Source organism: Nerophis ophidion, linkage group LG01, assembly GCF_033978795.1.
Source record: "Nerophis ophidion isolate RoL-2023_Sa linkage group LG01, RoL_Noph_v1.0, whole genome shotgun sequence".
NCBI lineage: Eukaryota > Metazoa > Chordata > Actinopteri > Syngnathiformes > Syngnathidae > Nerophis > Nerophis ophidion.
The window spans coordinates 40,987,818-41,010,507 of record NC_084611.1 but is presented as its reverse complement, the minus strand read 5'-3'; the positions used below and the strand labels follow the sequence as shown (position 1 = coordinate 41,010,507).

Genomic DNA, 22,690 nt, shown 5'->3' with positions numbered 1-22,690 from the left:
TATTTATATTTTATATATTTCACATATGTATTTTTAATAATATTTAATAAAATAAATATGCTTACATTGAATTCATTAAACCAACCAAACATTTGTAATTGTGTTGTCATTAATCCAGAATAATGTTATTCAAATTGAAAAGCGTTATTTCTAGCTACTCAAACTGATTCATGAAATAAAGATGATATTATCAAGGAAGTGAAAAAAAGAAAAATGATATTATCAAGGAAGTGAAAAATAGAAAAATGATATTATCAAGGAAGTGAAAAAAAGAAAAGAGTTCAATACGACACGAATAAAAGTGTCATTCCGGGCGTCACCTCTCGTATTTGTTCCTGCTCTTGGTCGTGCCTCTTGATCATGGTCCTGCGCCTGAAAGCGCGGCAGTTCCTGTCGTAGTAGACCCTCTGGTGGGACAGCAGGTGGGCCTCCTCCTCCGCCTGCGAGTGCTGCATGTTCTCTTTGTGCTTGGACAGGCGCTCCTGCTTCTCCTTCTTGGGCGTGCTGTGGTCCTCGCTCATTTCCTGGGAGGAGGGCGGCAGACCAATGTCAGCGAGCAAGCTAGACGTAGTTCTTTATGATGATAACCATAGAACAGGAAGTGGAATCCATTGCAACATAATCCGCCCGGTTGCTTTTGCTCAGTGCAATAAGGGGACAACGGTGAAGGCAGTGAGGGGGAAAAAAATGTGACCAAAGAACCGTAATGGACCGTTATGCAAGGTATCAATGGGCCTGGCTGCTACCCTATTTCCTTGAATTGCCGCCGGGCATATAGTATGCGCCTGCCTTGAATTACCGCCGGGTCAAACTCGCTTCGCAGAATAATTAGCGCATGCTTAGTATTACCGCCGGGTCAAACTCGTGACGTCAGGTGTGACACTTTCCCTGTCATCATTTTCAAAATGGAGGAGGCTGATTTCAATACCGGTAATTTGAAATTGCATAAAGGGAAGAAGATTAAGAGCTATTCAGTAGGATTTAAGGTCCAAGCTATTGAATATGCTAAAAAGAACAGTAAGCAGCTATGTTTTATTAATATACCGTAGCTGTGTGTGTCAAATATGAGTCATTAAATGGCTCCCGCCTCCTAGTGGTAGAGGGCGTTAGTGATCCTTCTTGCGACTACTCGGCTGCAGAAGAAGTGACAACGAGTGATGTGATATGTGCTGGAAACGGATTTAACGCGGGGGTTGCACGACGGACCTTTACGGATGTAACACTCCTATGCTGGCTATTTAAACAACCGGGCTGAAAAAAAGCATGTTCCAGTCCTAAATACCTAGTGTATTATTTATACAATAACACTTCCTGGTGGCAGCGGTGGGATAAAGAGATCACCCACGGAGCAGAACGGGAGGGGGAGTTTTCCGAGGATATTTCTGTCGTCGCCCGCACTTGAGGAGCCGAGCTAACTGATAGCAGCGGTCTGATAGCAGTTTTCTAAACTGGACTTTCAATCGAAGCAGGAGGTAATAAAAAGGAAGATCTCCATTGAGACAGAGATACTTTTAAAACTGAAGAAAGATAAGGAAGAATCTATAAACAAGTTATCGATGCTTTTGATCAGAAGGAGCTGGCATGGACTTCATTTATAAGTAAAGGTAAGACCATAACGTTTTTTTTTAATTAAATGTGCTTTTCATGATGGTATCCTTACGTCACACTCAAATTTCTACTGCATGCCTTTGGTAAGTGCCGGAGTGAAAGGAGGTTTTAAAATAATTAGCGCATGCTTGCCTTTACCGCATGCCTTTGGTAAGCGCTGGCAATTCAAGGAAATACGGAAAGTACAATATGGCTATCCTGGGGAAAAAAAGGGGATGATAAGCACAGAACAGGAGGCGGAACATACTTTATGCTTTCAAAGCTGCTAAACACAATATGCATAAATAAAAATAAAAATATGTCAATAATAAAAAGAGTCGGAAAATTCCCACAAGGATTTGAAATGGGTTCTGCTACCTATTGCTAACCCCAGAGCTGATATTTGAGAAAGACTTGGTGAACGTTGCCTTTTTTCCTGGGCAGTGTGGCGACGGAATGTAAATGCTAACCATGCTAGCAACTAGCGTGGACACATTGTCATTGTAAGCGACTTTACTCTTGCCGCAAAGTTAATGATAATGTGATAATAAGCACAACATGGATACATTAAAATATATATCAATAATAAAAATAATTTGGAAAATTAATCACAACGATTTGAAATGGGTTTTGCCACCTGTTGCTAACCCCAGACCTGATATTTGAGAAAGACTTGGTGAACTTTGCTTTTTACCCTGGGCAGTGTGGCGACGGAACATAAATGCTAACCAGGCTAACTTGCTAGCAACTAGCGTGAGAACATGGTGATAGCAAAATACTTTACTCTTGCCTCAAAGTTAATGATAATGTGATAATAAGCACAACATAGATACATTAAAAATATGTATCAATAATAAAATAATTTGGAAAATTCCCACAAGGATTCGAAATTAGTTCTCCTACCTGTTGCTAACCCCTGACCTGATATTTTATAAAGACTTGGTGAACTTTCGCCTTTTCCCCTGGGCAGTGTGGCGACAGAACGTAAATGCTAACCATGCTAGCAACTAGCGTGGACACATTGTGATAGCAAGGGACTTTACTCTTGCCTCAAAGTTAATTAAAATGTGGTAATAAGCACAACCTGGATACAGTATATCAATAATAAAAATAATTGGGAAAATTCCCACAGGGATTTGAAATTGGTTCTCCTTCCTGTTGCTAACCCCTGGCCTAAAATCTGAGAAAGACTTGGTGAACTTTGCCCTTTATCCTGGGCCGTGAGGCGACGGAACGTAAATGTTAACCATGCTAGCAACTAGCGTGGACACATGGTAATAGCAAGGGACTTTACTCTCGCCTCAAAGTTAATGATAATGTGATACTAGGCACAACATGGATACAGTATATCAATAGTAAAATAATTTGGAAAATTCCCACAAGGATTTGAAATGGGTTCTGCTACCTGTTGCTAACCCCTGACCTGATATTTGAGAAAGACTTGGTGAACTTTGCTTTTTACCTTGGGCAGTGGGGCGACGGAACGTAAATGCCAATCATGCTAACTTGTTAGCAACTAGCGTGAGAACATGGTGATAGCAAGGGACTTTACTCTTGCCTCAAAGGTAACGATAATGTGATACTAAGCACTACATGAATACAGTATATCAATAATAAAATAATTTGGAAAATTCCCACAAGGATTTGAAATGGGTTTTGCGAGTGTGTGTGTGGTGGAGGAGGCGTGTCTGTGTTTATTAACAACAAGACATCACGGCGGAGCCAAAGTCGTGTTTCTTAATGAATGATAACTGGGTTGTACTTGTATAGTGCTTTTCTACCTTCAAGGTACTCAAAGCGCTTTGACACTACTTCCACATTTACCCATTCACACACACATTCACACACCGATGGAGGGAGCTGCCATGCAAGGCGTAGTTGTGCCTTGATTCAAAGATCCTATCTGCTGCCCAAAACAGCTACAAAAGCAACAGGCTACTAAAGAGAGACACACTTCACCTCCACCTCCACTTAATGATTTTAACAGAGGCACTGCTAGCCAGGACAACACTGATAGAGCCATTGCACCGTATGTTCTAGAAGACATGCAGGCTATTTCTACAGTGGAGTCACCCGATTTCAGGCAGCTAATTAGCATGATACCGGCCTCAAACAGCAAGTGGCACGGAAAAAATGTTTCCACGTACTTGGACAGTGAGTACATAAAAATGGAATGCGAGCTAAAGAAGAAACTCCAAACTGTGCCTCTGCTCATCATTCAGCACTGAAGGTACACACACTCTGTCAATTCTCGTATATACTCTTTCATTCTAGACTTCTACTGTAGAGGGTTTGATTATCACATCACTCTAAATGAATAGACCAGGGGTCACCAACGCGGTCCCCGCGGGCACCAGGTAGCCCGTAAGGACCAGATGAGTCGCCCGCTGGCCTGTTCTAAAAATAGCTCAAATAGCAGCACTTACCAGTGAGCTGCCCCTATTTTTTAAATTGTATTTATTTACTGGCAATCTGGTCTCGCTTTGCTCGACATTTTTAATTCCAAAAGAGACAAAACTCAAATAGAATTTGAATATCCAAGAAAATATTTTAAAGACTTGGTCTTCACTTGTTTAAATAAATTCATTTATTTTTTTACTTTGCTTCTTAGAACTTTCAGAAAGACAATTTTGGAGAAAAAATACAACCTTAAAAATGATTTTAGGATTTTTAAACACATAAACCTTTTTACCTTTTAAATTATTTCATTTTCTTTCCTGACAATTTAAATCAATGTTCAAGTAAATTAATGTTTTTTATTGTAAGGAATAATAAATACATTTTAATTTAATTTTTCATTCCAGCTTCTGTTTTTTGACGAAGAATATTTGTGAAATATTCCTTCAAACTTATTATGATTAAAATTCCCCAAACATTTTCTGGCAAATCTAGAAAATCTGTAGAATCAAATTAAAATCTTATTTCAAAGTCTCTTGAATTTCTTTTAAAATTTTTGTTCTGGAAAATCTAGAAGAAATAATGATTTGTCTTTGTTAGAAATATAGCTTGGTCCAATTTGTTATATATTCTAACAAAGTGCAGATTGGATTTTAACCTATTTAAATCATGTCATCATAATTTTAAAATTCGTCTTATTCAGGAAAAATTACTAATGATGTTCCACAAATTATTTTTTTTATTTTTTCAAAAAGATTCGAATTAGCTAGTTTTTTTCTTCAATTTTTTTGGTTGAATTTTGAATTTTAAAGAGTTGAAATTGAAGATAAACTATGTTTCAAAATTTAATTTTAATTTTTTTTCGTGTTTTCTCCTCTTTTAAACCCTTCAATTAAGTGTTTTCTTCATCATTTATTCTCTACAAAAAGCCTTCAGTAAAAGGAAAAAAAATGTACAACGGAATGACAGACAGAAATAACCATTTATATATATATATATATATATATATATATATATATATATATATTAAAGGTAAATTGGGCAAATTGGCTATTTCTGGCAATTTATTTAAGTGTGTATCAAACTGGTAGCCCTTCGCATTAATCAGTACCCAAGAAGTAGCTCTTGGTTTCAAAAAGGTTGGTGACCCCTGGTATAGACTATAAAGTTCACAAACATAAAGAGGCATCCTAGTGGGACAGGACAATCTTTCCGTCTCTCTAAACTAAAACTGGGGAAATGCGTAGGGTGTTCTGGGCTTCAGTAAAGTGTCGATTTACTATCTACTCAGTGGCCTAGTGGTTAAGAGTGTCCGCCCTGAGATCGGCAGGTAGGTTGTGGATTCAAATCCCGGCCCATTACCTCCCTGCTTGGCACTCTGAACTCAGAGTCAAGGGTTGGAATTGGGGGTTAAATCGCTAAAAATGATTCCTGGGCGCGGCCAGCGCTGCTGACTACTGCCCCTCTCGCCTCCCAGGGGGTGAACAAGGGGATGGGTCAAATGCGGAGGACAAATTTCACCACACGTAGTGTGTGTGTGTGTGTGTATGCGTGTGTGTGTGTGTGTGTGTGTGTGTGTGACAATCATTGGTACTTTAACTTTAACTTGATCTCCTTAAGACATGATTTTATTTCACAATTCCTTGAGAGAAAAAAAATGCCTGGTTAGGCTTTGTGTATAAAATGTGTGCCTTCCTTAGGTGAAGCCAGGTTTACAACTATGCTGTTATTATGTTGTTTGCTACTCATGTATGTTATGATGCAGCTATTTAAAATAGTTTTGTCGATTTGTTCTGGCCCGAAATAAATTGGTCCTTTGAAACATATCTTTGTCTTTTTGTGTTGTATGTAGACCACATGGCTTAGCAGAGTTTAGTGGTGCAAATGCATGTCAAATTGATCAACAGATTGTATTATTCTCCAGTGCAGTAACAGAACTAAAATGAAGACTAAAAGGGCATTAATAGGAGCTTTAAGAAAAAAAAAGTAACTAAATAGATACTTTTCAAAGTAACTACTTTTTGGTGTAAGTAACTGAGTTACTTTTGAAATAAAGTAACTAGTGACTGTAACTAGTTACTGGTTTTCCGTAATTAACCCAACACTGATCATTACCATATATGGATGGCAACAGGTGTCCTAATACCTGCCTAGAGAAAAATCATTATCATGTCATACGTGCGGGTGAGCTTAATAATGCAAAATATATAATAAAACCACCTCCTTAATCTTCTCCTTGCAGAGTTTGTACTGCTTCTTCTGATTGTCCAGAAAGGTGGTCAGCTCCTTTTTCTGGTGCGTCACAATCTGCTGCTGGAACTTCTTCTCGTCCGTCAACGTGGTCTTCATCTAGTTTGAAGAAAATGAAACAAAGTCAACTTTTAGCCGACGCGCTACTCTCAAAGACAAAATAAACATTATCGAAAATGTCCATTGAAATGAAAACACTTGCCGTATTGTCCGGACCATTGAGCGCACCGGATTATAAGGCGCACTGACGACGAACGGTCTATTTTTGATCCTTTTTCATTTATAAAGCGCACCGGATTACAAGGCGCACCGCCGACGAATGGTCTATTTTCGATCCTTTTTCATATATAAGGCGCACCGGGTTATAAGGCTCACTGCCGACGAATGGTCTATTTGCGATCCTCTTTCATATATAAGGCGCACAGCCGATAACGGCCTATTTTCGATCCTTTTTCATTTATAAGGCGCACTGCCAACGAACAGTCTATTTTCGATCCCTTTTCATATATAAAGCGCACCGGATTATAAGGGGCACTGACGACGAATGGTCTATTTGCGATCCTCTTTCATATATAAGGCGCACCGGATTAGAAATCGCACTGCCGACGAATGGTCTATTTTCGATCCTCTTTCATATTTAAGGCGCACTGCCGATAACGGCCTATTTTCGATCCTTTTTCATACATAAAGCGCACCGGATTATAAGAGGCACTGACGATGAATGGTCTATTTGCGATCCTTTTTCATATATAAGGCGCACTGCCGACGAATGGTCTTTTTTGATCCTTTTTCATATATGAGGCGCACCGGATTAGAAAGTGCACTGCCGACGAATGGTCTATTTTCGATCCTTTTTCACATATAAGACGCACTGCCGACGCGCGGTCTATTTGCGATCCCTTTTCATATATAAAGCGCACCGGATTATAAGGGTCACTGACGACGATTGGTCTATTTGCGATCCCCTTTCATATATAAAGCGCACCGGATTATAAGGCGCACTGCCGACGAATGGTCTTTTTCGATCCTTTTTCATATATGAGGCGCACCGGATTAGAAAGTGCACTGCCGACGAATGGTCTATTTTCGATCCTTTTTCATATATAAGACGCACTGCCGACGCGCGGTCTATTTGCGATCCCTTTTCATATATAAAGCGCACCGGATTATAAGGGTCACTGACGACGAATGGTCTATTTGCGATCCTCTTTCATATATAAAGCGCACCGGATTATAAAGCGCACTGCCGACGAATGGTCTTTTTCGATCCTTTTTCATATATGAGGCGCACCGGATTAGAAAGTGCACTGCCGACGCGCGGTCTATTTGCGATCCCTTTTCATATATAAAGCGCACCGGATTATAAGGGGCACAGACGACGAATGGTCTATTTGCGATCCTCTTTCATATATAAAGCGCACCGGATTATAAGGCGCACTGCCGACGAATGGTCTTTTTCGAACCTTTTTCATATATGAGGCGCACCGGATTAGAAAGTGCACTGCCGACGAATGGTCTATTTTCGATCCTCTTTCATATTTAAGGCGCACTGCCGATAACGGCCTATTTTCGATCCTTTTTCATACATAAAGCGCACCGGATTATAAGAGGCACTGACGATGAATGGTCTATTTGCGATCCTCTTTCATATATAAGGCGCACTGCCGACGAATGGTCTTTTTTGATCCTTTTTCATATACGAGGCGCACCGGATTAGAAAGTGCACTGCCGACGAATGGTCTATTTTCGATCCTTTTTCATATATAAGACGCACTGCCGACGCGCGGTCTATTTGCGATCCCTTTCCATATATAAAGCGCACCGGATTATAAGGGTCACTGACGACGAATGGTCTATTTGCGATCCTCTTTCATATATAAAGAGCACCGGATTATAAGGCGCACTGCCGACGAATGGTCTTTTTCGATCCTTTTTCATATATGAGGCGCACCGGATTAGAAAGTGCACTGCCGACGAATGGTCTATTTTCGATCCTTTTTCATATATAAGACGCACTGCCGACGCGCGGTCTATTTGCGATCCCTTTTCATATATAAAGCGCACCGGATTATAAGGGTCACCGACGACGAATGGTCTATTTGCGATCCTCTTTCATATGTAAAGCGCACCGGATTATAAGGCGCACTGCCGACGAATGGTATTTTTCGAACCTTTTTCATATATGAGGCGCACCGGATTAGAAAGTGCACTGCCGACGAATGGTCTATTTTCGATCCTCTTTCATATTTAAGGCGCACTGCCGATAACGGCCTATTTTCGATCCTTTTTCATACATAAAGCGCACCGGATTATAAGAGGCACTGACGATGAATGGTCTATTTGCGATCCTCTTTCATATATAAGGCGCACTGCCGACGAATGGTCTTTTTTGATCCTTTTTCATATATGAGGCGCACCGGATTAGAAAGTGCACTGCCGACGAATGGTCTATTTTCGATCCTTTTTCATATATAAGACGCACTGCCGACGCGCGGTCTATTTGCGATCCCTTTTCATATATAAAGCGCACCGGATTATAAGGGTCACCGACGACGAATGGTCTATTTGCGATCCTCTTTCATATATAAAGCGCACCGGATTATAAGGCGCACTGCTGACGAATGGTCTTTTTCGATCCTTTTCCATATATGAGGCGCACCGGATTAGAAAGTGCACTGCCGACGCGCGGTCTATTTGCGATCCCTTTTCATATATAAAGCGCACCGGATTATAAGGGGCACAGACGACGAATGGTCTATTTGCGATCCTCTTTCATATATAAAGCGCACCGGATTATAAGGCGCACTGCCGACGAATGGTCTTTTTCGATCCTTTTTCATATATGAGGCGCACCGGATTAGAAAGTGCACTGCCGACGAATGGTCTATTTTCAATCCTTTTTCATATATAAGACGCACCGCCGACGCGCGGTCTATTTGCGATCCCTTTTCATATATAAAGCGCACCGGATTATAAGGGTCACCGACGACGAATGGTCTATTTGCGATCCTCTTTCATATATAAAGCGCACCGGATTATAAGGCGCACTGCCGACGAATGGTCTTTTTCGAACCTTTTTCATATATGAGGCGCACCGGATTAGAAAGTGCACTGCCGACGAATGGTCTATTTTCGATCCTCTTTCATATTTAAGGCGCACTGCCGATAACGGCCTATTTTCGATCCTTTTTCATACATAAAGCGCACCGGATTATAAGAGGCACTGACGATGAATGGTCTATTTGCGATCCTCTTTCATATATAAGGCGCACTGCCGACGAATGGTCTTTTTTGATCCTTTTTCATATATGAGGCGCACCGGATTAGAAAGTGCACTGCCGACGAATGGTCTATTTTCGATCCTTTTTCATATATAAGACGCACTGCCGACGCGCGGTCTATTTGCGATCCCTTTTCATATATAAAGCGCACCGGATTATAAGGGTCACTGACAACGAATGGTCTATTTGCGATCCTCTTCCATATATAAAGCGCACTGGATTATAAGGCGCACCGCCGACGAATGGTCTTTTTCGATCCTTTTTCATATATGAGGCGCACCGGATTAGAAAGTGCACTGCCGACGAATGGTCTATTTTTGGCCCTTCTTCATTTATAAAGCGCACCGGATTATAAGGCGCACTGCCGACGAATGGTCTATTTTCGATCTTCTTTCATATATAAGGCGCACCGGATCATAAGGCGCACTGCCGCCGAACGGTCAAATTTCGATCCTTTTTCACATATAAGGCGCACCGAATTATAACGCGCCCTGCCGACGAATGGTCTATTTTCGATCCTTTTTCATATATAAGACGCACTGCCGACGCGCGGTCTATTTGCGATCCCTTTTCATATATAAAGCGCACCGGATTATAAGGGCCACTGACAACGAATGGTCTATTTGCGATCCTCTTTCATATATAAAGCGCACTGGATTATAAGGCGCACCGCCGACGAATGGTCTTTTTCGATCCTTTTTCATATATGAGGCGCACCGGATTAGAAAGTGCACTGCCGACGAATGGTCTATTTTCGATCCTTTTTCATATATAAGACGCACTGCCGACGCGCGGTCTATTTGCGATCCCTTTTCATATATAAAGCGCACCGGATTATAAGGGTCACCGACGACGAATGGTCTATTTGCGATCCTCTTTCATATATAAAGCGCACCGGATTATAAGGCGCACTGCCGACGAATGGTCTTTTTCGATCCTTTTCCATATATGAGGCGCACCGGATTAGAAAGTGCACTGCTGACGCGCGGTCTATTTGCGATCCCTTTTCATATATAAAGCGCACCGGATTATAAGGGGCACAGACGACGAATGGTCTATTTGCGATCCTCTTTCATATATAAAGCGCACCGGATTATAAGGCGCACAGCCGACGAATGGTCTTTTTCGATCCTTTTTCATATATGAGGCGCACCGGATTAGAAAGTGCACTGCCGACCAATGGTCTATTTTCGATCCTTTTCATATATAAGACGCACCGCCGATGCGCGGTCTATTTGCGATCCCTCTTCATATATACAGCGCACCGGATTATAAGGGGCACTGACGACGAATGGTCTATTTGCGATCCTCTTTCATATATAAAGCGCACTGGACTATAAGGCGCACTGCCGACGAATGGTCTTTTTCGATCCTTTTTCATATATGAGGCGCACCGGATTAGAAAGTGCACTGCCGACCAATGGTCTATTTTCGATCCTTTTTCATATATAAAACGCACCGCCGACGCGCGGTCTATTTGCGATCCCTTTTCATATATAAAGCGCACCGGATTATAAGGGGCACAGACGACGAATGGTCTATTTTCGATCCCCTTTCATATATAAGGCGCACCGCCGAAGAATGGTCTTTTTTTTATCCTTTTTCATATATGAGGAGCACCGGATTATAAGGCGCACTGCTGAAGAATGGTTTATTTTCGATCTTTCATATTTAAGGCGCACTGCCGATAACGGTCTATTTTCTATCCTTTTTCCTATATAAGACACTGCCGACGAGCGGTCTATTTGCGATCCTTTTTCATATATAAGGTGCACTGCCGACGAATGGTCTATTTTTGGCCCTTCATTTATAAAGCGCACCGGATTATAAGGCGCACTGCCGACGAATGGTCTATTTTCGATCCTCTTTCATATATAAGGCGCACCGGATCATAAGGCGCACTGCCGACGAACGGTCAAATTTCGATCCTTTTTCACATATAAGGCGCACCGAATTATAACGCGCCCTGCCGACGAATGGTCTATTTTCGATCCTTTTTCATATATAAGACGCACCGCCGACGCGCGGTCTATTTGCGATCCCTTTTCATATATAAAGCGCACCGGATTATAAGGGTCACCGACGGCGAATGGTCTATTCGCGATCCTCTTTCATATATAAAGCGCACCGGATTATAAGGCGCACTGCCGACGAATGGTCTTTTTCGAACCTTTTTCATATATGAGGCGCACCGGATTAGAAAGTGCACTGCCGACGAATGGTCTATTTTCGATCCTCTTTCATATTTAAGGCGCACTGCCGATAACGGCCTATTTTCGATCCTTTTTCATACATAAAGCGCACCGGATTATAAGAGGCACTGACGATGAATGGTCTATTTGCGATCCTCTTTCATGTATAAGGCGCACTGCCGACGAATGGTCTTTTTTGATCCTTTTTCATATATGAGGCGCACCGGATTAGAAAGTGCACTGCCGACGAATGGTCTATTTGCGATCCTTTTTCATATATAAGACGCACTGCCGACGCGCGGTCTATTTGCGATCCCTTTTCATATATAAAGCGCACCGGATTATAAGGGTCACTGACAACGAATGGTCTATTTGCGATCCTCTTTCATATATAAAGCGCACTGGATTATAAGGCGCACCGCCGAAGAATGGTCTTTTTCGATCCTTTTTCATATATGAGGCGCACCGGATTAGAAAGTGCACTGCCGACGAATGGTCTATTTTCGATCCTTTTTCATATATAAGACGCACTGCCGACGCGCGGTCTAATTGCGATCCCTTTTCATATATAAAGCGCACCGGATTATAAGGGTCACCGACGACGAATGGTCTATTTGCGATCCTCTTTCATATATAAAGCGCACTGGATTATAAGGCGCATTGCCGACGAATGGTCTTTTTCGATCCTTTTCCATATATGAGGCGCACCGGATTAGAAAGTGCACTGCCGACGCGCGGTCTATTTGCGATCCCTTTTCATATATAAAGCGCACCGGATTATAAGGGGCACAGACGACGAATGGTCTATTTGCGATCCTCTTTCATATATAAAGCGCACCGGATTATAAGGCGCACAGCCGACGAATGGTCTTTTTCGATCCTTTTTCATATATGAGGCGCACCGGATTAGAAAGTGCACTGCCGACCAATGGTCTATTTTCGATCCTTTTCATATATAAGACGCACCGCCGATGCGCGGTCTATTTGCGATCCCTTTTCATATATACAGCGCACCGGATTATAAGGGGCACTGACGACGAATGGTCTATTTGCGATCCTCTTTCATATATAAAGCGCACCGGATTATAAGGCGCACTGCCGACGAATGGTCTTTTTCGATCCTTTTTCATATATGAGGCGCACCGGATTAGAAAGTGCACTGCCGACCAATGGTCTATTTTCGATCCTTTTCATATATAAGACGCACCGCCGACGCGCGGTCTATTTGCGATCCCTTTTCATATATAAAGCGCACCGGATTATAAGGGGCACAGACGACGAATGGTCTATTTTCGATCCCCTTTCATATATAAGGCGCACCGCCGAAGAATGGTCTTTTTTTTATCCTTTTTCATATATGAGGAGCACCGGATTATAAAGCGCACTGCTGAAGAATGGTTTATTTTCGATCTTTCATATTTAAGGCGCACTGCCGATAACGGTCTATTTTCTATCCTTTTTCCTATATAAGACACTGCCGACGAGCGGTCTATTTGCGATCCTTTTTCATATATAAGGTGCACTGCCGACGAATGGTCTATTTTTGGCCCTTCTCCATTTATAAAGCGCACCGGATTATAAGGCGCACCGCCGACGAATGGTCTATTTTCGATCCTCTTTCATATATAAGGCGCACCGGATCATAAGGCGCACTGCCGACGAACGGTCAAATTTCGATCCTTTTTCACATATAAGGCGCACCGAATTATAACGCGCCCTGCCGAAGAATGGTCTATTTTTAATCCTCTTTCATATATATATATATGTGTATGTATGTATATATATATATATATATATATATATATATATATATATATATATATATATATATATATATACATATATATATATATATATATATATATGTCATTGTAAAAACGGTAATTAAAATGTAATTAAAAGGGCATTTTCCCAAAAATTTGATTTTTAAAAATTGAATTAAAATTTGAATAAATTGTCAGTCACATATTTAACATTTATCATGTATTTTATTATTTATTAATAAACTATTATTTTAAACTCATTCCACTATTATCACGTCAGTGTACTTTCAATAGCTGTTTTATTATCCAATCCAATCCAATCCACTTTATTTGTATAGCACATTTAAACAACATAAATGTTTCCAAAGTGCTGCACAACAATATTAAAAAAAATATTCAATCATCCTTAGCTCCACCAATGACGGAATAAAAAATAAAACCAATATAAAAATAAATATTTAATAAAAACTATTTTAAAAAGTAAAACCAATTAAAACAGGGGTGCCCATTACGTCGATCGCGAGTTACCAGTCGATTGTAGAGGGTGTGTCAGTCGATCGCCAGCCAGGAATTAACAAAATAGACCTAAAAATTAGTGGTCATCAATCTTCACCAAGACGTCACTTTCGTCATTTGATTGACATTTACGGCACCCAAAGATCTTCTAACATAACACTGGTTGATCGAGGGGAACGCGAGAAACACTGTTTATTTCAACAGACTCTCGCATCGTACCTGCCGTCACAACACTAAAGACAGACTGCACAGTTCCTGTCTTCACAATAAAAGCGCTGCTTCATCCTGCCTGCGCTAACAAAATTAGAGTCTCAAAGAAACTGGCGTGCACTGAGTTTGCCGCCATTGTATTTCTTGTAAAGTTTATAAAAACGAGTATGGAAGCTAGACAAATAAGATGCCAAAAACCAACCACTCTCATGTGGTACTGGACAGAAAGGAGCACTTTTTTTCTCATCCATTTGAAAATGTGGACGTTATCAGCACTACTGTCTGATTCCAATCAATGCAAGTCATCAGAATCAGGTAATACTCCAACTTATATTCTTTTCTTCATGAAAGAGAGGAATCTATACGTGTTACACATGTTTGTATTATTATTAAACACCTTTAACTTGTTAACAAAAACGTCTATATAAGAATGAGGTAGATCCCCTCGACTTGGTCAATTGAAAAGTAGCTCGCCTGCAGACAAAGTTTGGCCACACATGAATTAAAACAATAAATAGAAATTAAAGCTGCAAGCAGCGATGGACGGGACCGACTTTTGCTGGTTTATCCTGCCTCCACCCATTCAACATATCTTTACCTGCACATTACCTACCTTCCCTGCATCCTGGGGTCACACTGGTGCTTCTTTCTTTCACCCATACATGCTGGTGCTTCCTGCCATTACCCGACAACATATCTTTACCTGCACATTACCTACATTCTCTGTATCCCGGAGTCAAACTGGTGCCTCCTTCTTTCACCCAGTCAACATATCTTTACCCGCACAGTACCTACCTTCTCTGCATTGTGTGGTCACGCTGATGCTTCCTGCTTTTAAGCGGCCATCTTGAGACGGCAGCAGCGCAGCAGCATCAGCGTAGCAGTTATTTGAAGGCTCGTAAAATCAAAACCGGAGCAGTTAGAAAAACTCTTGCTGCAACTTTTAATCAGAAGGGTTCAATCTCTTTCCTGTGTGAGTTTGAAGCCGACACAACTAATGCGCTCAGAGGAGATAATGTTTGAAAAAAGGTGACAGGTTTTTACAAAACGTTTGTTTTGAAGAGGTAATTGCCAACTTCCTGTTGATTTTTGCTGAAGGATGTCGATGAATGAAATGTAGGTCTAAGTGAGACCTACATAGAGGTTTTTGTTTTATGTCTCTACAACATTCCTACCGGAAGTTACAAGCAGTTTTGTCTGTGTTTTCTTACCAAGAGCAGTTTTTTCAGTGTTTCATTCCTAGGGGACGCTAGAGCGCAATCTTGAGTTTTGGGGCTTGGTTTTTTTATTAAATCGCAATTTTCACAAGTCCTGACGTGTGTGTCCAGTTTGGTGAGTTTTGAAGCATTTTAAGGGGGTCAAATCACTGCTCAAAGAGACAAAAATGACATTTTTTAGGAAACTTTTGTTTTGAAGGGTTTTTTGCCAACTTCCTGTTGATTTTTGCTGAAGGATATAAGTGTATGACATCTAAGTCTAAGTCAGACCTACATATAGGTTTTTGTTTCATTTCTCTACAACATTCCTAATGGAAGTTACAAGCAGTTTTGTCTGTATTTTTTCCTAGGGGGCGCTAGAGCGCTTTTGGAGTTTTGGGTTGTTGTTTTTTTTTTATTTATTAGAATGCAATTTTCGCCAGTCCTGATGTGTGTGTAAAATTTGGTGAGTTTTGAAGCATGTTAAGAGGGTCAAATTACAGCTCAAAGAGGCGGCGGAATAATAATAAAACCTTAGAAATACAATAGGGTCCTCTGTCCCAAAGGGACTTTCTGTCCCTAATAAACAAAAACTAAATAAAAACAGTAAAAACAGAGGACCACACAACTAACGTAGTGTTAAAAGCCAAAGAATAAAAGTGGGTCTTAAGACGAGACTTAAAACACTCCACTGATATTACAGTAAGTACATTTAGACAAACTTGAGTGTTTCCCACCTCCTTGTCGCTGTGCATGGCGTGGCGCTTGGCCAGCTTCTCCAGCTCGATGTAGGCGTTGTTGGCCTGCGTCTCCACCTCCTTCTGCAGCTTCAGGCGGTGCTCGTCCATCTCGGCCTTCAGCTTGTTCTCCAGGGCGATCAGCTGCTTCTGGTGCTGCCGCCGCATGCGCTTGTAGCCCGACATCTGCTCACGCAGCTCGCTCTCCTGCTCGTGCTCATGGATCTGCTTGGTCACCTGGGCAGAGGCGGCCAAAAGGACCCTTGTTGGTTGCAGGTCAGAAAAGGCAAAAGACACCTGGGTGGAGGTGGGTGAACTCCCTCACAAAGGTAATGTTCTTACTTTTGTAGCTCACCACCTGGATCGCTTTATTAGCTTCAACGAAAACCGACATTTTACTCTCCTCGTCTTCAGTGCACCCAAAAGACATGTTTTGGTCTTCACCACACTAAATGAGACAAATTGTGTCTCAACGAGGCCAAAGTGAGGTTTTTGGGCCAACTGGAAGTCTTCAACAAACCTAACTAGAAATGTCCGATAATATCGGCCGATTAATGCCGATAAAATGTGATATCGGAAATTATCGACATCGGTTTCAAAAAGTACAATTTATGACTTTTTAAAACGCCGCTGTGTACACGGACGTAGGGAGAAGTAAAGAGCGCCAATAAACCTTAAAGGCACTGCCTTTGCGTGCCGGCCCAGTCACATAATATCTACGGCTTTTCACACGCACAAGTGAATGCAACGCATACTTGGTCAACAGCCATACATGTCACACTGAGGGTGGCCGTATAAACAACTGTAACACTGTTACAAATATGTGCCACACTGTGAACCCACACCAAACGAGAATGGCGAACACAATTCAGGAGAACATCCGCACCGTAACACAACAGAAAAAATAACCAGTACCCCTTGCAGCACTAACTCTACGCTACAACATACACCCCCCGCTACCCACCACCTCACCCTCTTCATGCTCTCTCAGGGAGAGCATGTCCCAAATTCCAAGCTGCTGTTTTGAGGCATGTTAAAAAAAATAATACACTTTGTGACTTCAATAATAAATACAGCAGTACCATAGTGGCATTTTTTTTTACATAACTTAAGTGGATTTATTTTTGTTACATTATTTAATGCATCCAGCGGGGCATCACAACAAAATTAGGCATGATAATGTGTTAATGCCACAATATCGGTTGATATCAGTATCGGTAATTGAGAGTTGGACAACATCGGAATATCGGAAGACCCAGGACACGTTGGGAAGACTATGTCTCCCGGCTGGCCTGGGAACGCCTCGGGATCCCCCGGGAAGAGCTAGACGAAGTGGCTGGGGAGAGGGAAGTCTGGGTTTCCCTGCTTAGGCTGTTGCCCCCGCAACCCGACCTCGGATAAGCGGAAGATGATGGATGGATGATGGATGGATGGCAAAAAAGCCATTATCGGATATCTCTAAACCTAACATATGTTTTGGTAATTGACTTTTCTTACCATAAACGGAAATTGAACAACCAAAAACAACTTGTTCATCTCAATTAAGTTTTTAAATACAAAAAATAACAAATAAAAAACTAAATAGTTCTTTTTTTGGTGCCGAAAAGCAATAACTAAACATAAAAACATGGTTCAGTTTTAATTTTATGTTTCATGAAAGAAAAAGAAAAATACTAAGTAAACAGAGTCCAGGTAGGTCTGTGTACCTTCTGTTCATTCTATTTCCAATTCTGGAACGCAAATCGAAAATTAAGGCCGTTTTTAGATTTTTATTATACAGTGGGGCAAAAAAGTATTTAGTCAGCCACCGATTGTGCAAGTTCTCCCACTTAAAATGATGACAGAGGTCTGTAATTTTCATCATAGGTACACTTCAACTGTGAGAGACAGAATGTGAAAAAAAATCCAGGAATTCACATTGTAGGAATTTTAAAGAATTTTTTTGTAAATTATGGTGGAAAATAAGTATTTGGTCACTTCAAACAAGGAAGATCTCTGGCTCTCACAGACCTGTAACTTCTTCTTTAAGAAGCTCTTCTGTCCTCCACTCGTTACCTGTATTAATGGAACCTGTTTGAACTCGTTATCTGTATAAAAGACACCTGTCCACAGCCTCAAACAGTCAGACTCCAAACTCCACTATGGCCAAGACCAAAGAGCTGTCAAAGGACACCAGGAAAAGAATTGTAGACCTCCACCAGACTGGGAAGAGTGAATCTACAATAGGCAAGCAGCTTGGTGTGAAAAAAATCAACTGGGGGAGCAATTATCAGAAAATGGAAGACATACAAGACCACTGATAATCTCTCTTGATCTGGGGCTCCACGCAAGATCTCATCCCGTGGGGTCAAAATGATCATGAGAACGGTGAGCAAAAATCCCAAAACCACACGGGGGGAACTGGTGAATGAACTGCAGAGAGCTGGGACCAAAGTAACAAAGGTTACCATCAGTAACACACCACGCCGACAGGGAATCAAATCCTGCAGTGCCAGATGTGTCCCCCTGCTTAAGCCAGTGCATGTCCAGGCCTGTCTGAAGTTTGCCAAAAAGCACATGGATGATACAGCAGAGTAAACTCCAAGATGGCGGCGCCCGGACGGGCTGCGTCCTCGAGGGGCTCTTGCTAAAGATGGAACATTTGGCAGAAATACCGGACAATTCCACAAACTTTATGGCTGGCTCACATCGTGGTCACTCCGTGATCACGTACGACCGCCAGACACTTCTCGATGTGGACATATAGGGCCGTTTTGGACTGATAGACGCGTGCGTGCTAAACGTGCTAACTAGCATGGGAATACGTCGGCGGCTACATCCAGCGGCCTGTGAAGCAGGGGAGTATAGTAGCAGCGGGGGCCGTCTACGGAGCAGACGCCAGCGGTGTGATCGGAAACGCGGATGCCGAGCGGGGCTAAAAACAAAGCAGAAGGCTAATCCCCACAGAATACCACTTCCCTCCATCCTGAAGACGGATTTAAATGGAAAATGCGAGACTACTGGTCTGGGTAAGGAGTCAGTTAAATTAGAACAAGTTTTTTCTGCTTTGAGTGTTTCAGAGTTGGACATGTGTTTTACTGAGGTGGCTAACTATGATGCGTGCAGTTTATCAAAGCAACAAACAAACAATCGGAAAATTCCCGTTACTGAGGTGGCTAACCATGATGCGTGCAGTTTATCAAAGCAACAAACAAACAATCGGAAAATTCCCGTTACTGAGGTGGCTAACCATGATGCGTGCAGTTTAGCAAAGCAACAATCAAACAATCGGAAAATTCCTGTCGTATCAATTCCTAGATATGGTCGTAACTATACTAAATGCACTGGGCATAATAAACATAATAATCAGTAGAAGCATTTAAGTCTCACCTTAAAACTCATTTGTATACTCTAGCCTTTAAATAGACTCCCTTTTTAGACCAGTTGATCTGCCGTTTCTTTTCTTTTTCTTCTATGTCCCACTCTCCCTTGTGGAGGGGGTCCGGTCCGATCCGGTGGCCATGTACTGCTCGCCTGTGTATCGGCTGGGGACATCTCTGCGCTGCTGATCCGCCTCCGCTTGGGATGGTTTCCTGCTGGCTCCGCTGTGAACGGGACTCTCGCTGCTGTGTTGGATCCGCTTAGGACTGGACTCTCGCGACTGTGTTGGATCCATTGTGGATTGAACTTTCACAGTATCATGTTAGACCCGCTCGACATCCATTGCTTTCCTCCTCTCTAAGGTTCTCATAGTCATCATTGTCACCGACGTCCCACTGGGTCCTTATTGTCACCGATGTCCCACTGGGTGTGAGTTTTCCTTGCCCTTATGTGGGCCTACCGAGGATGTCGTGGTGGTCTGTGCAGCCCATTGAGACACTAGTGATTTAGGGCTATATAAGTAAACATTGATTGATTGATTGATTAGAACACAACATTATTAATATTGCTACTACGGATAATTTGATCAAAAACTCCCTAAAACAGCCCACTACCTATAATATAGGTTTTTTAAACATAAGATCATTGTCTCCTAAAACGTTGTTAGTTAATGATATAATCAGAGACAACAATCTTAACGTCATCGGTCTCAGCGAAACCTGGCTTAAACCAAACGACTTTTTTGCGCTAAATGAGGCATGTCCTCCTAACTTTACACATGCGCATATTGCCCGTCCTCTTAAAAGGGGTGGGGGGGTCGCACTAATATACAACGAAAACTTTAACCTTAGTCCTAACATAAATAATAAATATAAATTGTTTGAGGTGCTTACTATGAGGTCTGTCACACCACTGCCTCTACACCTGGCTGTTATCTACCGCCCCCCAGGGCCCTATTCGGACTTTATCAATGAATTCTCAGAGTTCGTTGCTGATCTAGTGACACACGCCGATAATATAATCATAATGGGGGACTTTAATATCCATATGAATACCCCATCGGACCCACCGTGCGTAGTGCTCCAGACTGTAATTGATAGCTGTGGTCTCACACAAATAATAAATGAACCCATGCATCGCAACGGTAATACGATAGACCTAGTGCTTGTCAGGGGTATCACTGTTTCCAAAGTTACGATACTCCCGTATACTAAAGTATTGTCCGATCATTACCTTATAAAATTCGAGGTTCAGACGCATGTTCGTCAAACTACTAATAATAATAACTGCTATAGCAGCCGCAACATTAATACAGCTACAACGACAACTCTTGCTGACCTACTGCCCTCGGTAATGGCACCATTCCCAAAGTATGTGGGCTCTATTGATAACCTCACTAACAACTTTAACGACGCCCTGCGCGAAACCATTGATAACATAGCACCGCTAAAGTTAAAAAAGGCTCCAAAAAAGCGCACTCCGTGGTTTACAGAAGAAACTAGAGCTCAGAAATTATTATGTAGAAAGCTGGAACGCAAATGGCGAACGACTAAACTTGAGGTGCACCATCAAGCATGGAGAGATGGTTTAATAACTTATAAACGCATGCTTACCTTAGCTAAAGCTAAATATTACTCAAATCTCATCCACCGTAATGAAAACGATCCTAAATTTTTGTTTAGTACGGTAGCATCGCTAACCCAACAAGGGACCCCTTCCAGTAGCTCAACCCACTCAGCTGATGACTTTATGCAATTCTTTAGTAAGAAAATTGAAGTAATTAGAAAGGAGATTAAAGACAATGCGTCCCAGCTACAACGGGGTTCTATTAACACTGACACGATTGTATATACGGCGGATACTGCCCTCCAAAATAGTTTCTCTCGTTTTGAGGAAATAACATTAGAGGAATTGTTACAACGTGTAAATGGAATAAAACAGACAACATGTTTACTTGACCCTCTTCCTGGGAAACTGATCAAGGAGCTCTTTGTATTATTAGGTCCCTCAGTGCTAAATATTATAAACTTATCACTCTCCTCGGGCACTGTTCCCCTAGCATTCAAAAAAGCGGTTATTCATCCTCTTCTTAAAAGACCTAACCTCGATCCTGACCTCATGGTAAACTACCGACCGGTGTCTCACCTTCCCTTTATTTCAAAAATCCTTGAAAAAATTGTTGCGGAGCAGTTAAATGAACACTTAGCGTCTAACAATCTATGTGAAACCTTTCAATCCGGTTTTAGGGCAAATCACTCCACGGAGACAGCCCTCGCAAAAATGACTAATGATCTATTGCTAACGATGGATTCTGATGCGTCATCTATGTTGCTGCTCCTCGATCTTAGCGCTGCTTTCGATACCGTCGAACATAATACTTTATTAGAACGTATCAAAACACGAATTGGTATGTCAGACTTAGCCCTGTCTTGGTTTAACTCTTATCTTACTGATAGGATGCAGTGTGTCTCCCATAACAATGTGACCTCGGACTACGTTAAGGTAACGTGTGGAGTTCCCCAGTGTTCGGTCCTTGGCCCTGCACTCTTCAGCATCTACATGCTGCCGCTAGGTGACATCATACGCAAATACGGTATTAGCTTTCACTGTTATGCTGATGACACTCAACTCTACATGCCCCTAAAGCTGACCAACACGCCGGATTGTAGTCAGCTGGAGGCGTGTCTTAATGAAATTAAACAATGGATGTCCGCTAACTTTTTGCAACTCAACGCCAAAAAAACGGAAATGCTGATTATCGGTCCTGCTAGACACCGAACTTTATTTAATAATACAACTCTAACATTTGACAACTAAACAATTAAACAAGGCGACACGGTAAAGAATCTGGGTATTATCTTCGACCCAACTCTCTCCTTTGAGGCACACATTAAAAGCGTTACTAAAACGGCCTTTTTTCATCTCCGTAACATCGCTAAAATTCGTTCCATTCTGTCCACTAAAGACGCTGAGATCATTATCCATGCGTTTGTTACGTCTCGCCTCGACTACTGTAACGTATTATTTTCGGGTCTCCCCATGTTTAGCATTAAAAGATTACAGTTGGTACAAAATGCGGCTGCTAGACTTTTGACAAGAACAAGAAAGTTTGATCACATTACGCCTGTACTGGCTCACCTGCACTGGCTTCCTGTGCACTTAAGATGTGACTTTAAGGTTTTACTACTTACGTATAAAATA

At 41.8% G+C, this 22,690-nt stretch overlaps 1 protein-coding gene across 10 annotated transcripts in view; it reads right to left on the bottom strand.

Moving 5' to 3' along the window:
* taok3a (TAO kinase 3a) overlaps positions 1-22,690 on the bottom strand; it is a 264,388-nt gene that overhangs the window by 18,754 nt on the left and 222,944 nt on the right. For all 10 annotated transcript variants that reach the window (XM_061903060.1, XM_061903039.1, XM_061903050.1 and 7 more), the window contains 3 exons: positions 16,130-16,366; positions 6,205-6,333; positions 321-524 (listed from right to left, as the gene is read on the bottom strand). In XM_061903060.1, the coding sequence (XP_061759044.1) occupies positions 321-524; positions 6,205-6,333; positions 16,130-16,366 (570 nt within the window). The remainder of the gene's footprint in view (positions 1-320; positions 525-6,204; positions 6,334-16,129; positions 16,367-22,690) is intronic.